The 24220-nt window shown below is 50.7% G+C and overlaps 1 protein-coding gene and 1 long non-coding RNA gene across 4 annotated transcripts; one reads left to right on the top strand and one right to left on the bottom strand.

Annotated features, from left to right (window-relative positions):
* Window positions 1-2048: 2048 nt before the first annotated feature.
* Window positions 2049-11070, top strand: LOC129534139 (uncharacterized). Of its 2 annotated transcripts, none has more exons than XR_008680583.2 (3): window positions 2049-2815; window positions 5057-8712; window positions 9730-10336. It is a non-coding gene; the product is annotated as an uncharacterized lncRNA (long non-coding RNA). The 2 variants fall into 2 exon arrangements; XR_010134072.1 differs by having other exon boundaries at window positions 2635-2815; window positions 5057-6666; window positions 9730-11070.
* ABHD16A (abhydrolase domain containing 16A, phospholipase) lies at window positions 5701-22239 on the bottom strand. 2 transcript variants are annotated; one of them, XM_004043677.4, is made up of 20 exons: window positions 21920-22239; window positions 20844-20900; window positions 20036-20102; window positions 19704-19790; window positions 15722-15807; window positions 12121-12194; window positions 11784-11906; window positions 10561-10675; window positions 10336-10437; window positions 9286-9349; window positions 8825-8874; window positions 8324-8447; window positions 7758-7862; window positions 7466-7529; window positions 6992-7048; window positions 6784-6846; window positions 6567-6643; window positions 6385-6483; window positions 6241-6287; window positions 5701-6038 (listed from the first exon to the last, which is right to left on the bottom strand). In XM_004043677.4, exons 1-20 carry the CDS (start codon window positions 22178-22180, stop codon window positions 5955-5957), a joined length of 1806 nt encoding a protein of 601 aa, XP_004043725.4. In that variant the 5' UTR covers window positions 22181-22239; the 3' UTR covers window positions 5701-5954. The 2 variants fall into 2 exon arrangements, with proteins under 2 accessions (XP_004043725.4, XP_004043726.3); XM_004043678.5 differs by lacking the exons at window positions 20036-20102; window positions 20844-20900; window positions 21920-22239 and adding an exon at window positions 21382-21831.
* Between the last annotated feature and the right edge of the window lie 1981 nt (window positions 22240-24220).

Consider the following 24220-nt stretch of genomic DNA (forward strand, 5'->3'; position numbering starts at 1 on the left):
TCCCTGCTACCTCCCAGACTATTCAAGAATTATCCAGTCCCAGGATGATAAGGGGGAAGATGGGAAGAAACAGACGGGAGACGCCCGCCCAGAAAGACTGCGGGAAGAAAGAAATTCGAGAGGAAACTATAAGCCACTGAGCGCCTCCCAAAAGCCTTGGAATGAATGAATTTAAAAACTATATTAGGGCCGGACTGCAGTGGCTCACGCCTGTAATCCCAGCGCTTTGGGAGGCCAAGGCGGGTGGACTACCTGAGGTCAGGAGTTCGCGCCCAGCCTGGCTAACATGGTGAAACCCCGTTTCTACTACAAATACCAAAAATTAGCCGGGCGTGGCGGCGTGCGCCTGTAATCCCAGCCACTCGGGAGGCTGAGGCAGGAGAATCCGCTTGAACACGGGAGGCGGAGGTTGCAGTGAGCCGAGATCGTGCCATTGCACTCCAGCTTGGGCAACAAGAGCGAGACTCCATCTCAAAAAAACCAAAAACAGAAACAAAAACAAAAAACTGTGTTAGGCCAGGTGCAGTGGCTCACGACTGAAACCTCATTACTTTGGGAGGCCAAGGAGGGAGGATCTCTTGAGCCCAAGAGTTCGAGACCAGCCTGGGCAATATAGCGAGACCCCATCCCTACAAAAAAAAGTTGAAAAAAATTAGCGGGGTGTGGTGGCATGCGCCTGTAGTCCCAGCTACTTGGGAGGCTGAGGTGGGAGGATCACTTGAACCCAGGAGGTCGAGGCTGCAGTGATCGCGCCACTGCTGTCTCAAATAACAAAAATGATAATACTTTAAAAATAAAATAAATTGGCCGGGCCCGGTGGCTCACGCCTGTAATCCCAGCACTTTGGGAGGCCAAGGTGGGGGGATCATTCGAGGTCAGGAGTTCGCAACCAGCCTGAGCAACATGGTGAAACCCCGTCTCTATCAAAAAATACAAAAACATTAGCCAGGTGTGGTGGCGCGCGCCTGTAGTCCTGGCTACTCGGGAGGCTGAGGCAGGAGAATCTCTTGAACCTGGGAGGCAGAGGTTGCAGTGAGCCGAGATCGCACCACTGCACTCCAGCCTGGGCGACAGAGTGAGACTCTGTCTTAAAGAAATAATAACACAAAATAAATTGTATTAGAGAAAAGCCAGAGTAGTGGAGAACTGCAGAGGAACGCGGGGCACCTACATAAATGTCTTGAATGAATGAGTGCACAGAGTGATAGACAAAAAGAATCAGAGGGCCAGGCTCCGTGGCTCAGGCCTGTAATCCCACCCAGCACTTTGGGAGGCCGAGGTGGGCGGATCACAAGGTTAAGAGATCGAGACCATCCTGGACAATATGGTGAAACCCCGTCTCTACTAAACATACAAAAATTAGCCAGGAGTGGTGGCGCCTGCCTGTAGTCCCAGCTACTCAGGAGGCTGAGGCAGGAGAATCGCTTGAACCCGGGAGACGGAGGTTGCAGTGAGCCGAGATCGCGCCATTGCACTCCAGCTTGGCGACAGAGCAAGACTCCGTCTCAAAAAAAAAAAAAAAAAGAATAAGAGAGCCAGGGCTCCTCTTGAAGCGAAGAGGGCAAAGGGCAAAGGGCAAAGGGGAAGCACAGGGGAACTTCACGGCGCCCTCTGAAGCTCCCTCTCGAATATAATCGCAACGAAAAGGCCAACGACTAGAGGCTTTGCGAGGCTGAGGCTGGGCTTCGGGAGGGGATCGCCCTGAGAGGTCCGGGAGGACTTGCTGCGGAATTCAAGCGACCGTGGGCCTTGAGGGAACCGGGGGGCAAGACACTCCCCCAGCATTCGCGGAATATTTCCTCGAATTATTTCGGGGAGGGGTGAGGCCGGGGCAGGGTGGGGCCTTCTTCGGAGGGGGCGCGGCCTCCGAGTAATTAATCCCGTCTTTGTTGCGTTTTGCTCCTCTCCTGTCCACGCAGCAGGGCCAGCCCAGGGCGCGCTAAGAGTCCAGAGAGTTCGTTTCCATGGTGACGGGTTCCGCGAAGGTTTTCCTGGGGTGAAGAGGCAGGGCGTTGAAATAATCGCCATGGCGACAGCAGCAGATGACGGTGTCCCTTCTGAGTGCTCCTACCTAGAGTTAAGGGATACCTGAGGGTAAGCAACCGAGTGACGAAACAAAGAAGGCGGGGCCTGAGGACAGAACGCCAAGGTTAGGGGAATGGAGCCAGGCAAACGAGGGGCGGGGCTGTAGATGACCCGGCCGGGAGAGGGCCACGGTTTGTTGGGGGAGCGGCTCGAGACTGCGCTCTAGAGAGGAACCAGAGAGAGGGTCTTTAACCTAAATATAAATGAATGACTGGATTCCTGAAGAATCCGGAATGGCTTGTTGATTGGATAGATGGATGGATGGATGGACGGACGGACGGACCGATGGATGGAAATCTGGCTATCACTGACGCCTGAGCTCCCCACCCTCTTGGGCCCTCCACCTCCGGAGCCCTCACTCGCTTGTGACAGCTGTACGAGAAACACATGCCTCTCCTAGGAGCAAACCCTCAACCCAAACAGGCAGCACAGAGCCAGTCCAGCACCTCACACTGGAGGCACTCAGGGTGGAGCCTAGGTCGATGAGACGGCGTAGGATGAGGCTTTTTGGCCCAGCTGGGAACCACTTCTTCCCAGATTTCCCGTCCAGAGTCTAACTTTCCTTTCTCCCAGCGCCATCTTTTCTGCTAGTTTGCCCAGCTCCTCAGGGTGCCTGGACTTTCAGGCCTCACCTTGTGTCCAGTGTAGCAGGGTCCAGCGCCCCAGCAACTGGGAAGGTCTGCATCTCTGCTGATCATCCCCTGGAACTGCTGGAACTTTGCCGTATAGGGTGAGGAGTGGACAGGGGCCTGCTTCCACCCCTGGGTGGGGATTAGTTCTGAAAACAAACACAGCTGCTCTGAACCTTATTGCATAGGGAGTAATCTGAAGTAGGCTGAGGCCCCTGGATGGGGGGGTTCAGAATTCACATGTTGAGCCTAACTTTCTTTCCCTACCCAATTTCAGGTATCTAAGGGCCCCTCAGGTCATCCACTGTTGTCTACAATTACATGCAGTAAGATGGGGGAAAGTGGCAGTAGGGGCAGTTCAGCAGAGTCCCTAATGGCCATGTCCAGGGAGGGGTGTCCTTTGTCCCCAGGGTATGGGAGGTGAGACTGGGCACCCCTATTTGCTTTTTTTTTTTTTTTGAGACAGAGTCTCACTCTGTCACCCAAGCTGGAGTCCGGTGGCATGATCACAGCTCACTGCAGCCTCAACCTACCGTGATCCTCAGCCAAGCGATCCTCTTACCTCAGCCTCCAGAGTAGCTTGGAACACGGGTGCATGCCACTATGCCTGGGTAATTTTTAAATTTTTTGTAGTGATGGAGTCTCCCTATGTTGCCCTGTCCAGTCTTGAACTTCTAGGCTCAAGTGATCCTCCTGCCCCAGCCTCCCAAAGTGCTGGGATTACAGATGTGAGCCACCATGCCCAGCTCCTCTTTGCATTTAAGGAGCTTCCCTTAGCTGAACAAAAATTTGGTTTTCAGGGGATTAACCCTTCTGTTGGATCTGGGAGGACGGGATTCAGAACTGTGCAGCTGGCTCCAGAGCTTCATGTTCCACACTTCCCATCGTTTGCCCCCTGGAATGGGATAGAGGAGAGGGCACCAGTATCAGCTGTCCACCTGTTTGCTAATGGTGGAGCATTATGGAGCTGTGGTCACCTGCCTCTTCTAACTCCAAATTTCAGGCATCACATCACCTGATTAAGTCTCAGATCTCCACTTCCAGTGGAGACTCAGTATACCTTCCCTTAAGGAGTTATAGCGCTAATGGGGGCACACACAGCCTCTGCCCTGGGGTTTCAAGAAGAGCTTCATGCACTGGGTTTGGAGAAGACACAGAAATTTAGCCAGAGACTGTATCTAGGACATTAGAACATTGTCGCCCACGTTAAGTATCTTGCTCAAAAGAATGGAGTTGGCCGGGCGCGGTGGCTCACGCCTGTAATCCCAGCACTTTGGGAGGCAGAGCCGGGTGGATCACGAAGTCAGGAGATCGAGACCATCCTGGCTAACACAGTGAAACCCCGTCTGTACTAAAAATACAAAAAATTAGCCAGGCGTGGTGGCGGGCGCCTGTAGTCCCAGGTACTAGGGAGGCTGAGGCAGGAGAATGGCGTGAACCCGGGAGGTGGAGCTTGCAGTGAGCCGAGATTGTGCCACTGCACTCCAGCCTGGGTGACAGAGCGAGACTCCGTCTCAAAAAAAAAAAAAAAAAGAATGGAGTCGGCTGAGGTGGGTGGATTGCCTGAGCTCAGGAGTTTGAGACCAGCCTGGGCAACACGGTGAAACCTGTCTGTACTAAAATACGAAAAATTAGCTGTGTGTAGTGGCATACGCCTGTAATCCCAGCTACTTGGGAGGCTGAGACAGGAGAATCACTTGAACTTGGGAGGCAGAGGTTGCAATGAGCTGAGATCCTGCCACTGCACTCCAGCCTAGGTGACAGAGTGAGAATCCATCTCAAAAAACAAACAATAAACCATCCCCAACAAAATAAAACAAAACAAAACAAAAATGGACTCAGGGCGATAAACTTTGGGGTCTTTCATCTGGAAAAGAGAAGTTTCCAAATGAAGAAAGTGGCCAGCGGCCAGGCGCAGTGGCTCACACCTTTAATCCCCAACACTTTGGGAAGCCAAGGCGGTTGGATCACCTGAGGTCAGCAGTTCGAGACCAACTTGGCCAACATGGCGAAACCTCATCTTCACTAAAAATACAAAAATCAACTGGGTATGGTGGCGCATACCTGTAATCCCAGCTACTAGAGGGGCTGAGGCAGGAGGATCACTTGAACCTGGGAGGTGGAGGTTGCAGCGAGCTCAGATTGTGCCACTGCACTCCAGCCTGGGCAACATAGTAAGACTCCATCTCCAAAAAAAAAAAAAAAAAAACTGCCAGGCAACAAACCAATGGGTGGAAGAGGGACTTATTCACTGTGTTCCACAAGGTCCAAAGATTAGAGATAGATGGAAGTTATAGGGAACCAATTTCCTCAGGTACAACCTAAGCATCTTCTCCTAACAGAGCCGTCCAAAAGGCAAAGTATGGCTCTGAGAAGACATGAGTCCTTGGCACCTGGCCCTCCGTCCCTGGCAGGGCCTGTGTTTGTTGAACTGCAAAAAGGCTGTGAGGACAGAGACTTGATGACATGGCAAGGTGGGTGTGCAGGGTTTGCTGCATAAGACGTGGGGAGCAGGCCCTTCCTCACTCTTCACCAAGATAACAAGAGGTGAGCAATGAAAATTGGGGGTACTACTAGTAACACCATGCAGGTTGAACCTGGAAACCAGCAGAAGCACTGGGTAGGTGAAATCGGATCCTAGAAAGCTCATGAGCCGTAAGCAGGAGGGGGCAACCATGGGTTCCTGGGGTGGTTGTATGCAGGAAGAACTGAAGAAGGAGGCGGGAGGGGCCAGGGAGGCTGCACAGTTGTGATAACAGTAGGCACATCAGGGACCGGGGAGGTTTGGGGACCTGCTGCCTGAGGATAGCTCAGGTTAGGGGCTGAAGGCCTAGGGGGACACAGAGATGGGAAGGGTTAGATTAGCTAGATTGTCTAGATTGTCTAGAGTTAGGGTTTCCCAAAGCCCAGCTCTTTGGGGCCTCTGCTCTCCCCACTACCTGCCCCTGGCTCCCTGGACACTTGAGAAATTATACAATTAGCCAGATAGTAGAAAAAATACCTTTTTATTAATTATTAGGAATAATCCATTCATGTAATGCAGGATGTATGTTGGAGAAGGTTAAGTACAGCCACATGAATGAGGGGAAACGTGCAAGAGGAACAGTGGTGAGAAGGGGGATGGTCCCCCACTTTCCACAAACTATAAACAGCAACATGAACACAGAGAATCACAAATAAGAGGGTCTTTCCTCATGTCTCCTCTCACCCCATTCTTCCATAATGAGTCCCAGTTGGTCCCTAGAGGTGCCAGGGCATCTGGAAGTTCTGGGCTGGGAGTGGGGTGCAGTGAGTGGCCTCAAAGTTGTGCAGATGCTTCCGAGCCTGAGGAAAGGAGGTGGGACAGGTGGGGTACAGAGCACTGTTGGGAGGGGCAGCCACTGGACTCCCTCCCCACCCTCCGCTTCCACATCCACCACCCACTCTACAAAAGCTGCCACTTCCAATGCTTACAGGGTATCCCCAGTCCCCCTGTGTGAGCCCTGGCCATTCAAGAACCCTTCCCACTTCCCACTCCTTAGCTCACCAGAAACAAAGCCAGCTGCCGCCGTCCATCTGCACTCATGTCCTCCCCTGCAGAGAGGAGGCGCTCAAAATAGGCCACACATCTGGGTATTCATCCCCTTCCTAGGCCCTTCCCACCCTCTCTCCTGCCCCAGGAGCTCCTTACCCACGCTCCAGGGGAAGTCGGACCCGTGTTCTGCCTGGTAGGAGCGGAGGACAGACAGACACCAGTCCTCTTCCACCTCCCATCGGCTATAAATTGAGGCTGGTCAGGGAGAGAGATGACAGCCAGTCAGCAACCTGACCTTGCTGGGCCCCCGCCCCAAGCCTCACTGGATCCCTTCTCACCTTCCTCCAGCTGTGAGGAGGCCTCCAACCACTGCCTCACCACTCGAAGACCCTCCTCTGCCATCACCCGGGGATACCTACGGAGGAAGTGCCAGGACAGGTCAGGGCTGATTTTTTTTCATTCACCATCCCTGAACCTTCCTCCCTCCTTCCCTGTGCTGGTATCAGTATCTGTGTGTGTACACTGCCCCCAGCGCGCACACACCCTGGCTCTCACCGATGCTGCAGGAGCTTCAGCAGGAGGTCATTGCCTCGGTTGGACATGATGTCCTCAGGAACCCTGGGGGTTAGAAGAATGTACCCTGGAGGGGCTGGAGGTTAGGAGAAAGGGTCTAGATACCCAGGTTTCTGGTGGGCAGAGGTAGAAGGGACAAGTTCCTGGCCATCTCTGGGGTTCCTGAGGGCCGAGATTCCCACGTACTCACGTGGTGGTGATGATCTCATCCTTGGTTCTCCGGATCAGCAGTACAGGACCCTGGTATCTTCAGAGAACAGAGCAGTGGGAAGGGAGAGCTCAGAGGGAGACGGGTGACAACTGGCCCACCCCCATCCCTGCACTGGTAGCATTCTTACCCTCCCCTTGCTACAGCACAGCCCTTGACCTAGCCCTTCACTCAGGGGTGAGAGGGGATTATTTAAGGGGCATGGTTCAGTCTGGCCCTACTGGGAGACCCCTGCTGTGCCAGGCCTTAACCCTTTGGTTGCCAGATCCTGAGGTGGTCCAGAGTCCCAGGGGACCTGGGAGGGGTTACGCCAGTTGAGGTGGTGGCAGGGTCACTCAGGATGTGAGCCAGTGGCCTTTTAGCAACTTGCACTTTAGTACTAGTTTCAGGGTTTGAGCGCCCAGCAGAGCTGTATGGGGGGCAGGTGTTCAATGCCGGACGCTGGCCGGCCCTCACCTGCACAGCTGCTCCGCGTTGTTTAGATTGAGATGCTGCCTCACGGTCCTGGTCACCAGGCCCCCTAGAGTGGGATAAAGGTGAAGGGATGGCAGAGACAAAGCCCTTGCCCAACATAAAGGTCCTCACTATTCACGGAGAAAGAAAACTGAGGCCCCCGGACAAAGGAGTCCTCCTGCTTCCAACAATGGGGCGACTTACTCCCCACCCAAGAAAAGGGAGCCATCTCAGAACAGTTCCCAGTTCCAGCCCACCCCTTCCCAGGAAGGGCAGGCCTGGGAGCTGCACTCACTCCAGCTGTCTGGCATGACCTTCAAGGCCAAGGGCACCAGGTCATCAAAGGAGGCATCCAGGATCATGGCACTAACATCTGGGTAGGACATGGCCGCCCACGTGGCTGGTACCAGGGCAGGGAAGAAGAGTAAGAACTGAGAAAGGCTCCTTTCTCCCCACCACCCATGCTCTCATCCCACTGACCCTATAGGCCAACCCCATTCCCCCTATGTTATCCCTTGTTTTTTTCTTAACCTACTTCACTTGGTTAGGGAACTATCTGGAGAGGATGGGGATAGAACACTGGAGATAGCGCACTGAAGATAATGGGCAGGAAACATTCACTTTCCCTGATCTCCCCACCCAGGACCTGGGTCTGCTTTTCCTTTTAATGACTGGGCACAAGGGGGGAAGGAAAGGTGAAGTGTATGCAAATAGGATAGCTTCTTCCAGGCCCACTCAGAGATTCTACTTCCTCTCTCTTCTTCCTTGAGCCTCCACCCCACCCCATTTCCCCACCTCTCCCGGGTGGGGCTGGGTGGTCATGAATGTGTCTACAATGGGGGATGGGAGGGAGGCTGGTACCAGTGAAGCCACCGATGGACCAGGCGTAGATGATGATGTCCTGGGGCTGGAAGCCCAGGCGGTGGATGGCAAACTGGACCACCACATCCATGGCATTAGCCTCATTCTGCGGGAATGGCACCCCCTGCAGGAGGAAGGGCAAAGTCAGGAGTGTGTCAGCACCAAAGGCCAGCTCACCTGTCCCTCCCAACGTGGACCCCTCCTGCAGCCACCTATGACAGGCAGAGAAGGTGTAGAAGGAAGGGATGGTAGGAGAGGTTGTTCTCTCCAGAAGAAGACGGATGTGTACAATGAGATCTACCTCCTCCTCTCCTGCTAGCCCCCCGCTGTGGGGATGGGGGCATGGCTCCCAATGCTGCCTTCACAACCTCCTAGACCCCAGCCCTCAGGTGAGTGGGAGGCCCTTCAAGAAATGCACAGCCCCTCTCCTCCCTCCAATGGCTGACCAGAGGGAAACAGACATAATTCAGGAAAAGGAAGGGATTCCTGAGATGGTCTCACCGTGCTTCCAGCAAAGCCTGGATGATTCCAGCCCAGGACTGAATATCCAGCTGTAACACAGGGGGAGGAGGGACTGAGACCTTGTGGCCCACACCCCTTTCTCCATCCCTGGGGGAAGGAAGAGCAGAAGTATCCCCCAGCTTAGATGCAAATAACTCCAAGCCTTCCCAGAAATAGGAGATGACACCAGAGGTTCTGAGGCAGCACAGGGAGCAGCATGTGATTGTGTGGGGTGTGTGGTGGGGGAATGGAACAGAATGAAAAGCATAATAGCTAGGGACACAGGCCAGGGGAGGGATGTAAGGTTATCAAAGCAAATGGCGAGTGGACTTTTCCCTAAAGCTGAGAGACTCAAAACCTCACCCAGAGAAAGTAGAGGCCAGGGGAGGTCAGGTCAGTATGGGAGGCAGGGACATTCCCTTTCAAAGGGCAGAGATAAGGAGGCTGAGTCACCGTCCTACCTTCCAGGGGCGTGGAGACGCAGCCCACCTCATAAAACCCAGCATTCCCCTCACAGCAGATCACCTAGGAAGGAGGCAGGAAGGAAGGGCTGGGGGGCCAAGTTGGGACTGAAAAACTCCCTTTGGGCAGGGAGGACAGCCCATGAAGAGCTTTGCAGGGAAGAGGAAAGGGCAGGTTTCTGTTTTCTCCAAGGGGAATGGAAGCTTCTCATTCCGCAGGGTCCATAAGAGGAGAAGCAAAGGGATTACAAATACTCCTCAGAGGCTGACCTGCTCGACCACCCAGCCATGTCCACTTTTCCTTGGAAGATGACCAGCTGGATCTCTCTCAGGAAGGGGACTATGGAGATGTTTTTCCTTTCTCGTTTTCGGGTCTGTTATGTTATCTTCTGTGACCATTGCTGTTGTGTGGTATGCTGACTGCTCTCCCTATCCCTCTCTCAGCTCCAGTCTTACGGTCAGATAAACTGTAATGCCATGGCACCCCAAGCTGAAACCCACGAATGCTGGGATTTGCATGAACTCTCATAACAGATGGGCAGAGCCAGGACTAGAACCCAGCTCCCTAGACTCCTGGCTTAGCGCTCTTTCCACGGCTGCTTCATGGAGGTAGGAGACTTTGAGGCCAGGCTGCCTGGGTCCAAATACCAGCTCTACCACTTACTGTGAGGTCCAGGAAAGGTTTTCTGTGCCCCAGTTTCATCTCCTGTAAAATGGGCTAATATAAGCAGTACCTATCTCACGGGATTGTGTTGAGAATTAAATATATATGCTTCAGATATATATATGAGAATTAAATATATATAAGTGTGAAGTGCTGTCAAAGTGGTAACTATTAATATTAGTTTCTCGTCCTTGAACGTCTCTCCTACTTCATCTGTTTCTCTATCACAGGGTTTCACTACATCACAAGGTCTTTAGCGTGGAGCTAGGACATGAGATTATCCCCAGCAGTGGTTCCTTCAGGGAGGTGCTATAGCATTGGGGTCCCCAGACCTCTACTGCCTTCCTCACACTCACCCCACCTCTGGGCTCTCTGCTCCCTCTTACCAGCTTCTGTCCCTGGGGCTCAGCTGTCCCCCGCCGGTCCACAAACATGGTGTCAATCTCATTGCCATCACAGGCCAGCAGCTTTGCCCGGCGCCCATTACACTGAGTACGGGAGACGCAATGGCCAAGATGCAAGGGTCAGGAGGCCACATCACAGGGGTGGGGCGGGGTGGGTGGGGGTGAGAGGGGAGGGCTTTAGGGGATGTGCGGGCAGGGAAGCCTCACCTCTTCCACCAGTCGGGCCTGGCCCTGCAGCAGCACAGGCATGAGGGCCTTCTGCAGCAGGTACACAGAGCCTGGATACAGCATCCGGCGCCCTAGGGTGTGCGCCACCAGGTAGCTGTGGGGAACACAGGTTAACAAACCCCAACCCTGGTGAGGCCTGGGGACTGTGCTGGGGACCATCCCAGCCCTAGCACTCACAGACTGTAAGGCCTGCTTTACCCCTGACCTTCACAGCTTTACTTTCCTCTTTCAAGCCTTAATGAAATATGTACCAGGCTAGTGTTTTTCAAACTTTTCTTACTGCAACCTTTGTAAGATAAACATTTTATATTGTGGCTCAGTGCACACATATCCTGTATGTACAGAATTCTGAGAGTTTTATGATGTAACTGTCTATACATAATAAGTAAATGCAAAGTTATCATCAGATTATGATTCTGTTAAAATATAAGTACAACATATTAAAGGTCCCCAAATAAATAATACTTTAAAAAATGATGGTTATAATTCAAAACCTCAAATATGGCTTGCCTCCCTGACTAATTAGCACACTGTCAACAACCAACCACTAAGTCCACCCTGTTCCTTGGTATTCTAGAAGCTGCCTCCTAACTCCCAGCAAAAGAAAATTCCCAGTGTCTGTTCCACTGTAAGATATAGGTGGTTATTTCCATTCCTTCTGACATCATCAGTACCCACGACTGAGCTTTATTTGGGATTTACCATGTGCTCTCAAGCACCCAGGCAAGGCAGGAGCCCTTCAGAACATGTTACCTTACTTAATCTCCTCAGCAACCTTGCAGGGCAGGTTCATCACAGGTGCAGACACTGAGGCGCACAGGGGCCCGGAGCCAAGGTGGAATAACAACAGGGCAGAGGGGCCACGATGGGTACACAGATGCTACCAGAGCCTGCCCTAGCTACAAGCGTGTGTCCTCCCCACCCCCACCCCACCCCCACTGCTCCTTCTCAGCCTCACTGAAGGAGCTTTTGTTCATATCCCAGTTCTTCACTTACTACATTTGAGACTCCAGACCTCTCTGAGTCTCTTTTCTTCAAACATAAATATGGATAAAAATGACTTTGCCATAAATGATCTACACAAACCATACAGCACTAGGCCCAATGAGTGACAGCTATTTTACAATGGAGCGCCCACTCCCAGAGCACTCCTGAAATGGCCCCTCCACCCCAGTGGGCCTCTCCTCGCTGCTGTTTCCCACCTGGTGATCTGACAAGGCAGCTTCTTAACCCGGTTGAGGAGGGTGTCTGCTGTCCCCCGGTGCAGGGGCTCTGGGCGAAGCAGGGCCACACCCCGGCGGGAAGGGCCCCCTCGAGACTCCTTCCTGAGGAAGGGAAAGATGCAGGGAAGGATAGGGTCAGGAGCAGCAAGCTGGATGTCTGAGGTCTGGAGAACAGTGGGGTCTAGGAACGACATAATGGCATTGGAAGGCAGGCACTGTGACCTGAGAGGGCATGGAGGTGGGGGGACAGGGCAGAGCAGAGATTTTCTGGAATGGTTCTAAGGGGAGAGATACAGCAAAAGAACTGGGGCCTCACCGGCTGCTGGGTTCTTCCCAGTGGAAGTCGACTGGCCAGCTCCGGAAGTCAAAGTTGTAGTTGGCAAGCTGCCTCTGCAGTGGGCACGAGAGGCAAAGGGGTACTGAGAACTCAGGGGAGGCTCTCCTACCCACCCTCAACAACACCTTCGTTATCCAGGGGTCTGATCCCCACACATCATGGGGAAACCAAGCAGAGGTCAATACCCTCCCAATTCTCAGATGGAAAATTCTAACAGGACCAGAAAATCAGAGGAGATGGTATGCCCCATCAGGTATCAGGACTGGCCTGTCTGCCCTCTTCCAAGCTAAGAACCTAACACTCTGCTTTTCTAAAAAACTAAGCCTGACCCACCCCCAGGAGGAGTGGCTGAAGGTGCTAGTGCTTTTGAGTGACGGGTAGTAGGGGCCGCTGGCTGGTCACAGTCTATTCCCCACCTGGGTCCCTTATAGGGTGCTGTCTTAGAAGCTTAGAAATCTCCCAGCAGATCACACTGACAGACCCAAGGTTGAGTGAGACAGAGAGGAGGGAAGTCACGCCCACAGTGGGCTCCTCTGCCATGTGGGGCCACCCCTTGAAGGAAGCTCTGACTTCCATCCTCACAACTACATCCCTTCCTCAACTCCTGCAGCCATGGATCAGTGTTGCCCTACAGCCCATCCGAGCCTCGGGCCACCCCACTGAGCCAGTCCACGTGCCTTTTTTTTTTTTCTTTTTTTTTTTTTTGAGGCAGGGTCTCGTGCTGTTGCCCAGGCTGGAATGCAGTTGGTACAATCATAGCTCACTGCAGCCTCAAACTCCCAGGCCCAAGTGATCCTCCTACCTTAGCCTCTGGAGTAGCTGGGACTACAGACATGTGCTACCATGCCCAGCTAATTTTTAAAATTTTCTTTAGAGACAAGGTCTTACTATGTTGCCCAGGCTGGTCTCCAACTCCTGGGCTGAAGCGATCCTCGTGCCTTGGCTTCCGAAAGTGCTGGGATTATAGGCATGAACCACCTCACCAGCTCCACGTTTTTTGACGGCAGTGGGAGCTGTGTTTGTTTTTTTTTTTCTGAGATGGAGTCTCGCTCTGTCGCCCAGGCTGGAGTGCAGTGGCGCGATCTCGGATCACTGCAAACTCTGCCTCCCGGCTTCACGCCATTCTCCCGCCTCAGCCTCCAAGTAGCTGGGACTACAGGTGCCTGCCACCACCATGCCCGGCTAATTTTTGTACCTTTAGCAGAGACGGGGTTTCACCATATTAGCCAGGATGGTCTTGATCTCCTGACCTCGTGATCCACCCACCTCGGCCTTCCAAAGTGCTGGGATTACAGGTGTGAGCCACCGCACCCGGCCTAGCTGTGTCTTAATACTTGACTGTATTCGTCCCCCACCCCCTGAGCTCCTAGCACTCTATTTTGAGGGTTTTTATTTTCTGCACAGAAATTTTTTGACATTTCAAAAATAATTTGACTAACAGAGAGCAATAGAAAAATTATACAAAAAGGTAAATGGCAAAACAAAACAAGATGAATAAAGCAAATTTCAGGCAGGCTTTGCTCAGACCTGCTCTCAAATCTGGACTTAGCCACTTTCTTGCTCTATGACTCCGAATGGGTCACTTAACCTCTTTTTGCCTCTGTTTTCTCACATTTACAAATAAAGGTAATAATGCCACCTCACTCAGCTGTTGTGAGGATCAGAAAGGGTGTGTGCCAAATGCTTCAGTCAGTAGCATAGTACAGGGCATCATTACGCAGCTCCATAGTGTGGAGTAGCCAGGAATGTGATGATGGTGGTCATAACTGTTTGATCCTAGAAACCTCCCATAACAGAAAAGAGCTTTATGGGGCCCCAAAGCCCATCCTCAAAGATAATCACAGTCCAGCACCAGCCGGCTTGGCATAATTCCCAAGACACTGAGCCCTAGCTTTTCTCCCTCCTGGCACCATGCTGTACTCCCAGGCATAGGAGTGGACATACCTGTCCACCTTGTCCCATCCACAAACAAGGATAGCATGGTATTCAATGCATACAACAAAATTAAACATTTATGGAACTGAGCTGCTGTGATACAGAGAAAACTACCTTCTAAGAAACATTGTGGGCTGGGTGCAGTGGCTCACACCTGTAATCCCAGCACTTTGGGAGGCCAAGGCAGGTGGATCACCTGAGGTCAGGAGTTTGAGACCAGCCTGACCAACACAGCGAAACCCCATCTCTACTAAAAATACAATATTAGCTGGGCGTGGTGGTGCATGCCTGTAATCCCAGCTACTTGGGAGGCTGAGGCAGGAGAATCGCTTGAACCCAGGAGGCAGAGGTTGCAGTGAGCTGGAATCATGCCATTGCACGCCAGCCTGGGCAACAAGAGCGAAACTCCATCTCAAAAGAAAAAAAAAGAAACACTGTGGGCCAGGCACAGTGGCTCACACCTATAATCCCAGCACTTTGGAAGGCCAAGGCAGGTAGATCGTCTGCAGTCAGGAGTTCAAGACTAGCCTGGCCAACATGATGAAACCCTGTCTCTACTAAAAATACAAAAATTGGCCAGGCACGGTGGCTCACGCCTGTAATCCCAGCACTTTGGGAGGCCGAGGCAGGCGGATCACAAGGTCAGGAGATCAAGACCATCATGGCTAACATGGTGAAACCCCGTCTCTACTAAAAACACAAAAAATTAGCTGGGCGTGGTGGCAGGCGCCTATAGTCCCAGCTACTCAGGAGGCTGAGGCAGGACAATGGCATGAACCCGGGAGGCAGAGCTTGCAGTAAGCTGAGATGGCGCCACTGCACTCCAGCCTGGGCGACAGAGCGAGACTCTGTCTCAAAAAAAAAAAAAAAAAAAAAAAAAATTAACTGGGCGTGGTGGTGTGCACCTGTAATTCCAGCTACTCAGGAGGCTGAGGCATGAGCATTGTTTGAACCCGGGAGTTGGAGGTTGTAGTAAACTGAGATTGTACCACTATACTCCAGCCTGAGTAAGAGTGAGACTCTGTCTCAAAGAAAAAAAAAAAAAAAGAGGCCAGGAGTGGTGGCTCACGCCTGTAATCCCAGCACTTTGGGAGGCCGGGGCAGGCAGATCGCCTGAGGTCATGAGTTGGAGACCAGCCTGGCCAACATGGTGAAACCCTGTCTCTACAAAAAATACAAAAATTAGCGGGTGTGGGTGGTGCGTGCCTGTAATCCTAGCTACTCAGGAAGCTGAAACAGGAGAATCACTTGAACCTGGGAGGCGGAGAGTGCAGTGAGCCGAGATCGTGCCATTGCACTCCAGCCTGGGCAACAAGAGCAAAACTCCATCTCAAAAAAAAAAAAGAAAAAGAAAAAAGAAACATTGTGGAATGTTTCTAGTTTAGCCAGTTCTTACAGGTGAGGGAGGGGGAAGATTGTTCTAGCAGAATATTCCATTAGAAGTGGTAGGGAGGAAAAATTCCTCAGGTGGACAGTTCACTAATGGAGGTGAGAAGGGATACCGCAATGTGCAAGCAAACACCCAGTGTGGTGGGTGGTAAAACACACCTCCTCTTCCTGCAGAAGCCAGTGTCTGGTGCTCTGAGGGACAACTGAGAAAGCTGCTATTGGGTGCCTGTGTGGCACTTTTCCTAGGGCCTCTCACCTTGTTTTCTGAAGACTGGTTCCGATGTGTTGCTTCCAAGATGGTGATGAACTGCCGGTACTGGGGGTTGGTCCAGCGGCCAATGCCTGGTAAAAAAAGGACAAGAAACAGTGCTAGGAAAACTGGGAAGCAGAAAGCCTAGGTTTTAGGAAAAGAATTGGAGATGGGCTAGAAGAAGGCCCTGTAAGAAGTGAAAGAAAAAGGAACTGAGGGCATAGGATGCGGAGAAATAGATGTGAGCCAACCCCCTTCCTCCAAATCCAGCAACTGGCTACAGGATGCTTCTTCTCCCTAGCTTCTGCAGTTTGTGTCTTTATAGACAATCCTTAACCTACCATCTTCCAGAATGTTCCTCTTCCTCAGTCTTTAAACACTGTCATATAACCTATTATATGACACTATTAAACACTATCGTATAATACTATTCTCCCTTGCGAATATCAAATTTCTCTATTTTTCACTGCCACTCTTACCCAATGTTTGCTTTCTGCCTCTTTTCTGTATATTCTAGCCCCTTGCCGTCTGGCTTCAGAGTCTCCGACTCCTGCCCATAATTACTTCCTCACTGAATTCCTGACTCTTCTATCCTCATTCTCTTCAACTGTACTACTCAGCATTCTCCCTGTCCCTCAAGATTCTTCCTGCCTCTGCTTCCTGGGCCCATCCTTGACTCCTTCCAATTCCTGAACAGTTCCTCTCCTGCCTCCTTTCTGCTTTCCTTTCTGAAGCAGAAGCAACTGTCAGTGCTGACTCTCTCTCCTCTCTCTTTTCACTTACACAGTCAGTGATTGCATCCACTCTCCTTTCACTGCTGAGCCACCTCAAACCCTAACTTCTCTCCTCACTGACTTGGCAGGTGTCGTGTGTCAGACAGGCACCGTACTACACACAGGAGACTCAGCAGGAAATGAGATACACAGCTCCCGGCTCTCAGAGAGCTGGCATTCTGGTTGGGGTTAGGTACAGCCAGGAGAAGACAATAAACAACATTTCAGAGAGGGATAAGTGCTACAGAGAAAATACAACAAGAATGAACCAGAACTTTATGTGTCATCAGTGGTAGTCCCCCAAAACGATATGATGAGAGAATGATGTGTGCTGCAGAATGATTTGTACAACATTTACGCCAAAAATGTAAAATGTGCAAAATAATACATACTGCTTATAGATACCATATTTCATAGATTCTAAAATTAACCCTTGAAAACTCTGAAATTAGAATTCATTTTACAATTGATGGCAGCTTAGACTTGAGGAACTGAGGTATATGTTTCATAAAAGTATGTGCCAGAAAAAAAAAAAAAAACCCACACCAAATGACAATTATTACTTCTGAGGAAAGAGGAAGATGGGACTGAAAGGATTCCAATGGGAACTCCAACCCTAACTGTGGTGCTTTAGTATTTTGTTGACAGAAAGCATTTAAAGCAAATATCACAAAACTATATATAAAAAAAATCACAAAACTATACATCAAAAAATTTTAAAAGGCTTTTATATTTTGTTCTCTGGACTTTTCTGTATTTTTTCTTTTTTCTTTTTTTTGAGACAGAGTTTCGCTCTTGTTGCCCAGGCGGGAGTGCAACGATGTGCTCTCGGCTCACTGCAACCTCCGCCTCCCGGGTTCAAGTGATTCTCCTGCCACAGCCTCCCAAATAGCTGGGATTACAAGCGCCCGCCACCATGCACAGCTAATTTTTTCTGTATTTTTTCTAAATTAAAAATAAATAAAATAAGGCCGGGCGCGGTGGCTCACGCCTGTAATCCCAGCACTTTGGGAGGCCGAGGCGGGCGGATCACGAGGTCAGGAGATCGAGACCATCCTGGCTAACATGGTGAAACCCCGTCTCTACTAAAAATACAAAAAATTAACCGGGCATAGTGGCGGGCGCCTGTAGTCCCAGCTACTCGGGAGGCTGAGGCAGGAGAATGGCGTGAACCCGGGAGGCGGAGCTTGCAGTGAGCTGAGATTGCGCCACCGCACTCCAGCCTGGGCGACAGAGCCAGACTCCGTCTCAAAAAAATAAATAAATAAATAAATAAATAAAATAAAAAACTAAGACAAAACTGAGCAGTGGGAGCTACTTTTAGACAGGGTGGTCAGGGAAGGCCTCTCTGAGGAGAGAGCCCAGCCCTGCAGAGATCAGGGGGCAGAACACCTCAGGCAGAAGGTCCTGGACCCAACTGCGACCATCCAGCCCTGACCCCACCACCCCCATGTTGAAGCATCGCCCATCACCTGGTTGTCATCTTATGTACCCACTAGGGGTAGGTGATCTGTCCTCTTTATTTTTTTAAATTGCGAGATATAACATATGTACATAAAACATATATTCAGTTTAAAAAATACAAAGCAAACATTCATGTGACTATCACGTAGGTCAACAAAGAGAACACAGCCACCTCTCAGCAGGGCTCTCCCCCATTCTGTTCTCCCCCACCCCAGGTAATCACTCTCCTAACTTTTAAGAAAACCATGCCCTTGTTGTCTTCGGTGTTCTACCTCAAACATGCGCATCCCTTTTGAATTTTATATAAATGAAAACATACTGCATACATTATTTTGTGGTTAGCTTCTTCTATTTAACACAACATTTGAGAAATTCATCTGCATTGCTTTTGTTTATCTGGAGACAGAGTCTCGCTCTGTCACCCAGGCTGGAGTGCAGTGGTGCTATCTTGGCTCACTGCAACCTCTGCCTCCCAGGTTCAAGCAGTTCTCATGCCTTAGCCTCCCAAGCAGTTAAGACTATAGGCATGTGCCACCATGCCCAGTTAATTTTTTGTATTTTATTTTTTCTGAGATGGAGCCTTGCTCTGTTGCCCAGAATGCAGTACAGTAGCGCAATCTTGGCTCACTGCAACCTCTGCCTCTTGGATTCAAGCAATTCTACTGCCTCAGCCTCCCGAATAGCTGGGATTACAGGTGCTCACCACCATACCTGGCTAATTTTTTTTTGTATGTTTAGTAGAGACGGGGTTTCACCATGTTGGACAGGCTGGTCTTGAACTCCTGACCTCTGGTGATCTGCCTGCTTCAGCCTACCAAACTGCTAGGATTACAGGCATGAGCCACTGCACCTGGCTTCATCTGCGTTGTTGAGCGTAGCTACAGTTTGTTCATTTGCATTGCTATATAGTGTTCTCTTGCATGGCTATTGCACGGAACTTTTTTTTTTTTTTTGAGACGGAGTCTTGCTCTGTTGCCCAGGATGGAGTGCAGTAGTGCAATCTCGTCTCACTGCAACCTTTGCCTCCCAGGTTCAAGCTATTCTCCTGCCTCAGCCTCCTAAGTAGCTGGGATTACAGGCACGTGCCACCATGCCCAGCTAATTTTTGTATTTTTGGTAGAGACGGGGTTTTACCATGTTAGTCAGGCTGGTCTCAAATTCCTGACCTCGGGATCCACTGGCCTCTGCCTCCCAAAGTGCTGGGATTACAGGCATGAGCCACCACGCCCGGCCGCACAGAACATATTTTATCCATCCTACTATTTGTAGCCACTGGAGTTGTTTCCAGCTTAGGATTATTAGAAACAATGTTGTATGCTGTATTCTTGTACATCTGTATTGTTTATACATGTGCAGGAGTTTTCCTAGTATGTATACATATATAGAATTGTTGTAGGGTATATGCATCTTTTCTAGATAAAAGCAGCCAGGCACAGTGGCTCACATCTATAATCCCAGTACTTCGGGAGGCTGAGGTCAGAGGATCACTTTGAGTTCAGGAGTTTGAGACCAGCCTGGACAACATGGTGAGACCCTATCTCTTAAAAAAAAAAAAGCAAACCTTTTTGTTACTTTTCAGTTGTTTTTTCATATTTATAACCCAAGTCTTTTAAGGAAAAGATCATGCCTTAAACCATTCTCAATGATTCCCTCTCGGAGGCCCATCACTAAAATGTATTTGCACAAGGTACTTAATATTTAACCAGTGACAGTGACAGATAAGATTCAAACCAGGTTTCCTCTCCACCTACCTCGGAGGCAGGCCACACCTGCCAGAAGTAGCAGCAATGTCCCAGCATAGTGAGAAAACGGCACCACTTTGGACAAACTCAAGTAACCTGGGAAGGGAGAGGGACAATGTGAGACCCTCTCCGCAATGTCCCTCAGCTCCTCTTCCCAGTTCAGCCCCAACCTCCACCCCACACTCCCTGTTTGGAACAGCCATACCCTAAGAGGAAGAAGATGCCTGATGGAAGAGGGAAGCCAAGCCATCTTCACAGGTCCCCTCTCCTCTTTAGGGAGCTGGCTCATCTGCCAACAACCTGCCCATTTGCTACCCCACCACCTTTGAAACCACACTGACCTTTCCTGTACAAGTAGAAGAAGGCGAAGGGAGAGGAGTAATAAGAGATGGACCAGAATACTGAAGCCTGCAGCAGAGAGACAGGGACAGGCAATCAATACACACACACACACACACACACACACACCTGCCATTCCAGGCATACACTATACACTCTGAGCAAGATGGACAACCTGAGGGATATCATATCATATTTGGTGTATGACACCATGAATACAGTAGGTGCTCAGCATTTGTTGAAAAGTAGTGTGTCAATGTAATGGAGGCTGGGAAAATTTGGTACAGGCTCTATTTTCTTCCTCTGGAATTATGGAAGAATTATGTCTTCCATCTCCAGACATAATTCCATCACATTTAAAGGCAGTCTCTCTGTCTACTCAAGTTAATCAAGCCTTTTCAATTGGCCCTGCTCAGGACAGCCCCTGGCCTGGTCCCCAAGAGATGCGCAAACGTCACCACAGGAACTGCCAGAAAGAACAGCTGTCCCTGCAGCCAAAGAGGTTAGTTGCCAGGGAGGACAGGTCACTGGGGAACTGCAGGACTTAGCACCTGCAGATGGTCCCAAGAGTAAACATGTTTTCCTTACGGCTCAGGCTGCCCCCAGAGAAAGCAGTGCTACATACCAAAGGGGAGTGCCAAGTATGCACATTTAGAGTGTGCCTGTGTGTCTGTGTTGGAGAGGTCTGCTGCAGAGCCCAGGGCATCCCCTAACCCCAGGGCACTGTTGCTCCCAAGTTAAGGAGGGCTCAGTTCAAGAGGACAGGTGGGTCTGAAAGATGCAGAGTCCCAGATGCCAGGGTAGACATACCAGTGCCAGGATGCTGTCAGCATGTTTCTCCAGGGCACGGGGCTGATAGTACGTATCCTGCCAAAACAGATGGCCTCCTTAAGGACCCTGCCCACTGGCAGGTCCTTTCCCTTCCCTTTCAGAAGCCCTGCTGTGTGTCCTCTGGTTCTAGTCTCGTTGGCTATCTCTCTTGAAACATCCCTGGCCCCCACAGAAACTCCTCTTCCTCACCCTCACCCTGAACCTAATTTCCCACCCCTGACCATGGGAACAAACACAGGGAGCTGGATTTGGAAGCAAAAGTGAAAGCAGCACTGGACGATTTTTGCTCCTTTTCCACAGCCTAGTTTCAAATGGATTGCAGGCGCGTGCATGTGGGGAGAAGGGTTAGTTTGAGAAGAAAGAAAAGACACCTAGACAATCTAAGAAGGAAAGAAAAGCATCAGAAATAAGAGTAGTTGACTAAGAAGAGAATGTGGGTAGGAGCGGGCAGTTTGTAGGAGACAGTAACACAATGAGACAACTGATAAAAAGGAAGAGAATATTTAGAACAGCCTACCACCACCCGCCAGCTCTCCAGAATACAATGACTCGGGTCTCCAGGCTAGGCTGGGCGGGGGTTGAGGGGAGGACCGACGGATACAGGATCTGTAAAAGTCATTCTGAAATTCAAGGCGAGGGTAAAGGGAAGATAAAAACAGAGCCGGGGGAGGCATGAAGAGGCACTGAAGAAGAGGAAATTGGGAGTCTGACGGCAAAATTCAACGGCTCCCCAGTCCGCGCAGGGTCTCTTCCCGGGACTCAAGACTCAACTAGGACCGGCACGAACCACGACACACAGGGTGGGGGGGACGCGGAGAGGAAAGAACAAGGAGTGGCAGTCGGAATGAGAAAGCGGTAAAGAGCGAAAAAGAAAGGAGGCGGCCAGTCCGTAGGCGTGACTTTAACTCAGGAAGCACACAGAGCGCAGATTTTGCGGAAAACTGGCTTGACAAGCAGGCTCCCCTTATTTCCCATTATGGGCACTTCTGGGGAGCAAAAGGCCGTAAAGGGTTTGGACTGTACCACGTTCTTCGGTGGGGAGGAACTCGACTCACCCAGGAGCTGGAATGGGGGGCAGTGACTGCCGTTGGCGTCTCAGGGACGCTGGCCGGGGCCCTTTCAGAGTCCCTCTCCCGGTAGATTTTGTAGAGCCGGGGGCCTAGGACGCAGCTCAGCAGCTTCGCCATGGCCCCGGCTCGGGCCGCTGCTCTTCCAGCAGCAGGTCCCCCTGCCGGCCCCGCCCTCCCTGCCTCTGAGGTGTTGTGTGCCCTTGACGTCAGCCCGTACCGGCTCCGCCTCCGGGCGACTTGCGACATTTTCAGTGCTTCCCGAGAAGAGTTTCGCGCAGTTGGAGCTACGGGTACAGCAGTGGTCCGAAACTAGTGGAAGACCACTAGAACGCGGAGAATCAGAAAATTACCGGGCATGGTTCAATAATTTTTTTCTGTCTCATTATTGGCAGACTCTAGAGCGACAGCGGAAACGAGGGGTGAGATTAGGAGTACTTGATAAGAGTAACCGAAAACATAAGGTGTCTAGGAATGTATCTAGTACAAGAAATGCAAGATTTTATGAAGAAAACTATAAAAAGTTATTGAAAAGGCTAACTGGCCCGGCCCGGCGCAGTGGCTCACGCCTGTAGTCCTAGCACTTTGGGAGGTCGAGGCGGGGGGATCACTTGAGGCCAGGAGTTCGAGACCAGCCTGGCCAACATGGTGAAACCCCATCTCTACTAAAAATACAAAAATTAGCCTGGCATGGGTGGCGCGCGCCTGTAATCCCAGCTACTCGGGAGGCCGAGACGCGAGAATCGCTTGAACGCGGGAGGCAGAGGTTGCAGTGAGCCGAGATCTTCCCACTGCACTTCAGCCTTGGCGACAGAGCAAGACTCTGTCTCTAAATAAATAAATAAAGGTAAACTGGCCCAGCGCGGTGGCTCACGCCTGTAATTCCAACACTTTGGGTGGCCGAGGGATGATTGCTTGCGTCCAGGAGTTCCAGGCCATGGCTCATGCCTGTAATTCCAACACTTGGGGTGGCTGAGAGAGGATTGCTTGCGCCCAGGAGTTCCAAGCCAGCCCAGGCAACATAGTGAGACCCCATCTCTACACAAAATACCAAGGGGGAAAAAAAAAGACCTAGCAGGGTGTGGTGGTGCCCACCTGTAGTCCCAGCTACTTGGGAGGCCAAGGTGGGAGGGTCGCTTGAGCCCAGGAGTTTGAGATCGCTCCATGCACTCCAGCCTGGGTGACAGAGCCAGACCCTGCCTCAAAATAATAACAATAATAATTGAAAAAATAAAAAAAGAAAGAGGTAAACGAAAAGCTTTTCAATAAATGGAAAGCTACACCATGGTCCTGGATACGAAAATTCAGCACAGTAAGATATGCGGAATATTTGTAAAAAGAAAATAAATGAATCATTACTCTTATGCATGAACTGGATCTTAAAACCATGATGCTGAGTGAAAATAGAAAGCCACAGAAGAATGTATACGTGATACTAGTATATTAGATTCAAAAACACATAAAATTTAATGATAAAGCAAGTGGAGAAGAAAGAGAAAATTCAGAATTGTGGTTACACAGCATAGAGGATCTCTGACTGAAACGGAATATTCTTTTTTTCTGTTTTTTTTTTTTTTTTTTTTTGAGACAGGGTCTAGCTCTTTCACCCAGGCTGGAGCACAGTGGCACAATCACGGCTCACTGCCCTGATCCTCCACCTGCTGGGCTCAACCATCCTTCTGCCTCAACCTCCTGAGTAGCTGGGACTACAGGCCCACACCACCATACTCGGCTAATTTTACAAGGTCTCACCATGTTGCCCAGGCTGGTCTTGAACTCCTGGGCTCAAGTGAACCTCCTGCTTTGGCCTCACAGAGTGCTGGGATTACAAGCATGAGCCACTGTGCCTGGCCTGGAATATTCTATTTCTTTTTCTTTTTTTTTTTTCCGAGACCGAGTTTCGCTCTTATTGCCCAGGCTGGAGTGCAATGGCCCGATCTCGGCTCACCACAACCTCTGCCTCTGGGGTTCAAGCGATTCTCCTGCCTCAGCCTCCCAAGTAGCTGAGATTACAGGCATGTACCACCATGCCCTGCTAATTTTTTTATTTTTAGTAGAGATGGGGTTTCTCCATGTTGGTCAGGCTGGTCTTGAACTCCTGACCTCAGGTGATCCGCCTGTCTCATCCTCCCAAAGTGGTGGGATTACAGGCATGAGCCACCGAGTCCGGCCTGGAATATTCTATTTATTTATTTATTTATTATTTATTTTTTTGAGACGGAGTCTCACTCTGTCACCAGGCTGGAGTATAGTGGCACGATCTCTGCTCACCGCAGCCTCTGCCTCCTG

The sequence above is a fragment of the Gorilla gorilla genome, chromosome 5 (assembly GCF_029281585.2).
Source record: "Gorilla gorilla gorilla isolate KB3781 chromosome 5, NHGRI_mGorGor1-v2.1_pri, whole genome shotgun sequence".
In the NCBI taxonomy this organism is placed as follows: domain Eukaryota; kingdom Metazoa; phylum Chordata; class Mammalia; order Primates; family Hominidae; genus Gorilla; species Gorilla gorilla.

Coding starts and splice junctions, on each gene's coding strand:
- ABHD16A (XM_004043677.4), bottom strand. CDS start 22,180: ATGTCGCAAGTCGCCCGGAGGCGGAGCCGGTACGGGCTGACGTCAAGG. Junction 12,195..15,721: donor ACCAGTCTTCAGAAAACAAG/GTGAGAGGCCCT, acceptor TGCCCACTGCAG/AGGCAGCTTGCCAACTACAA. Junction 6,847..6,991: donor GATGAGATCATCACCACCAC/GTGAGTACGTGG, acceptor TCTAACCCCCAG/GGTTCCTGAGGACATCATGT.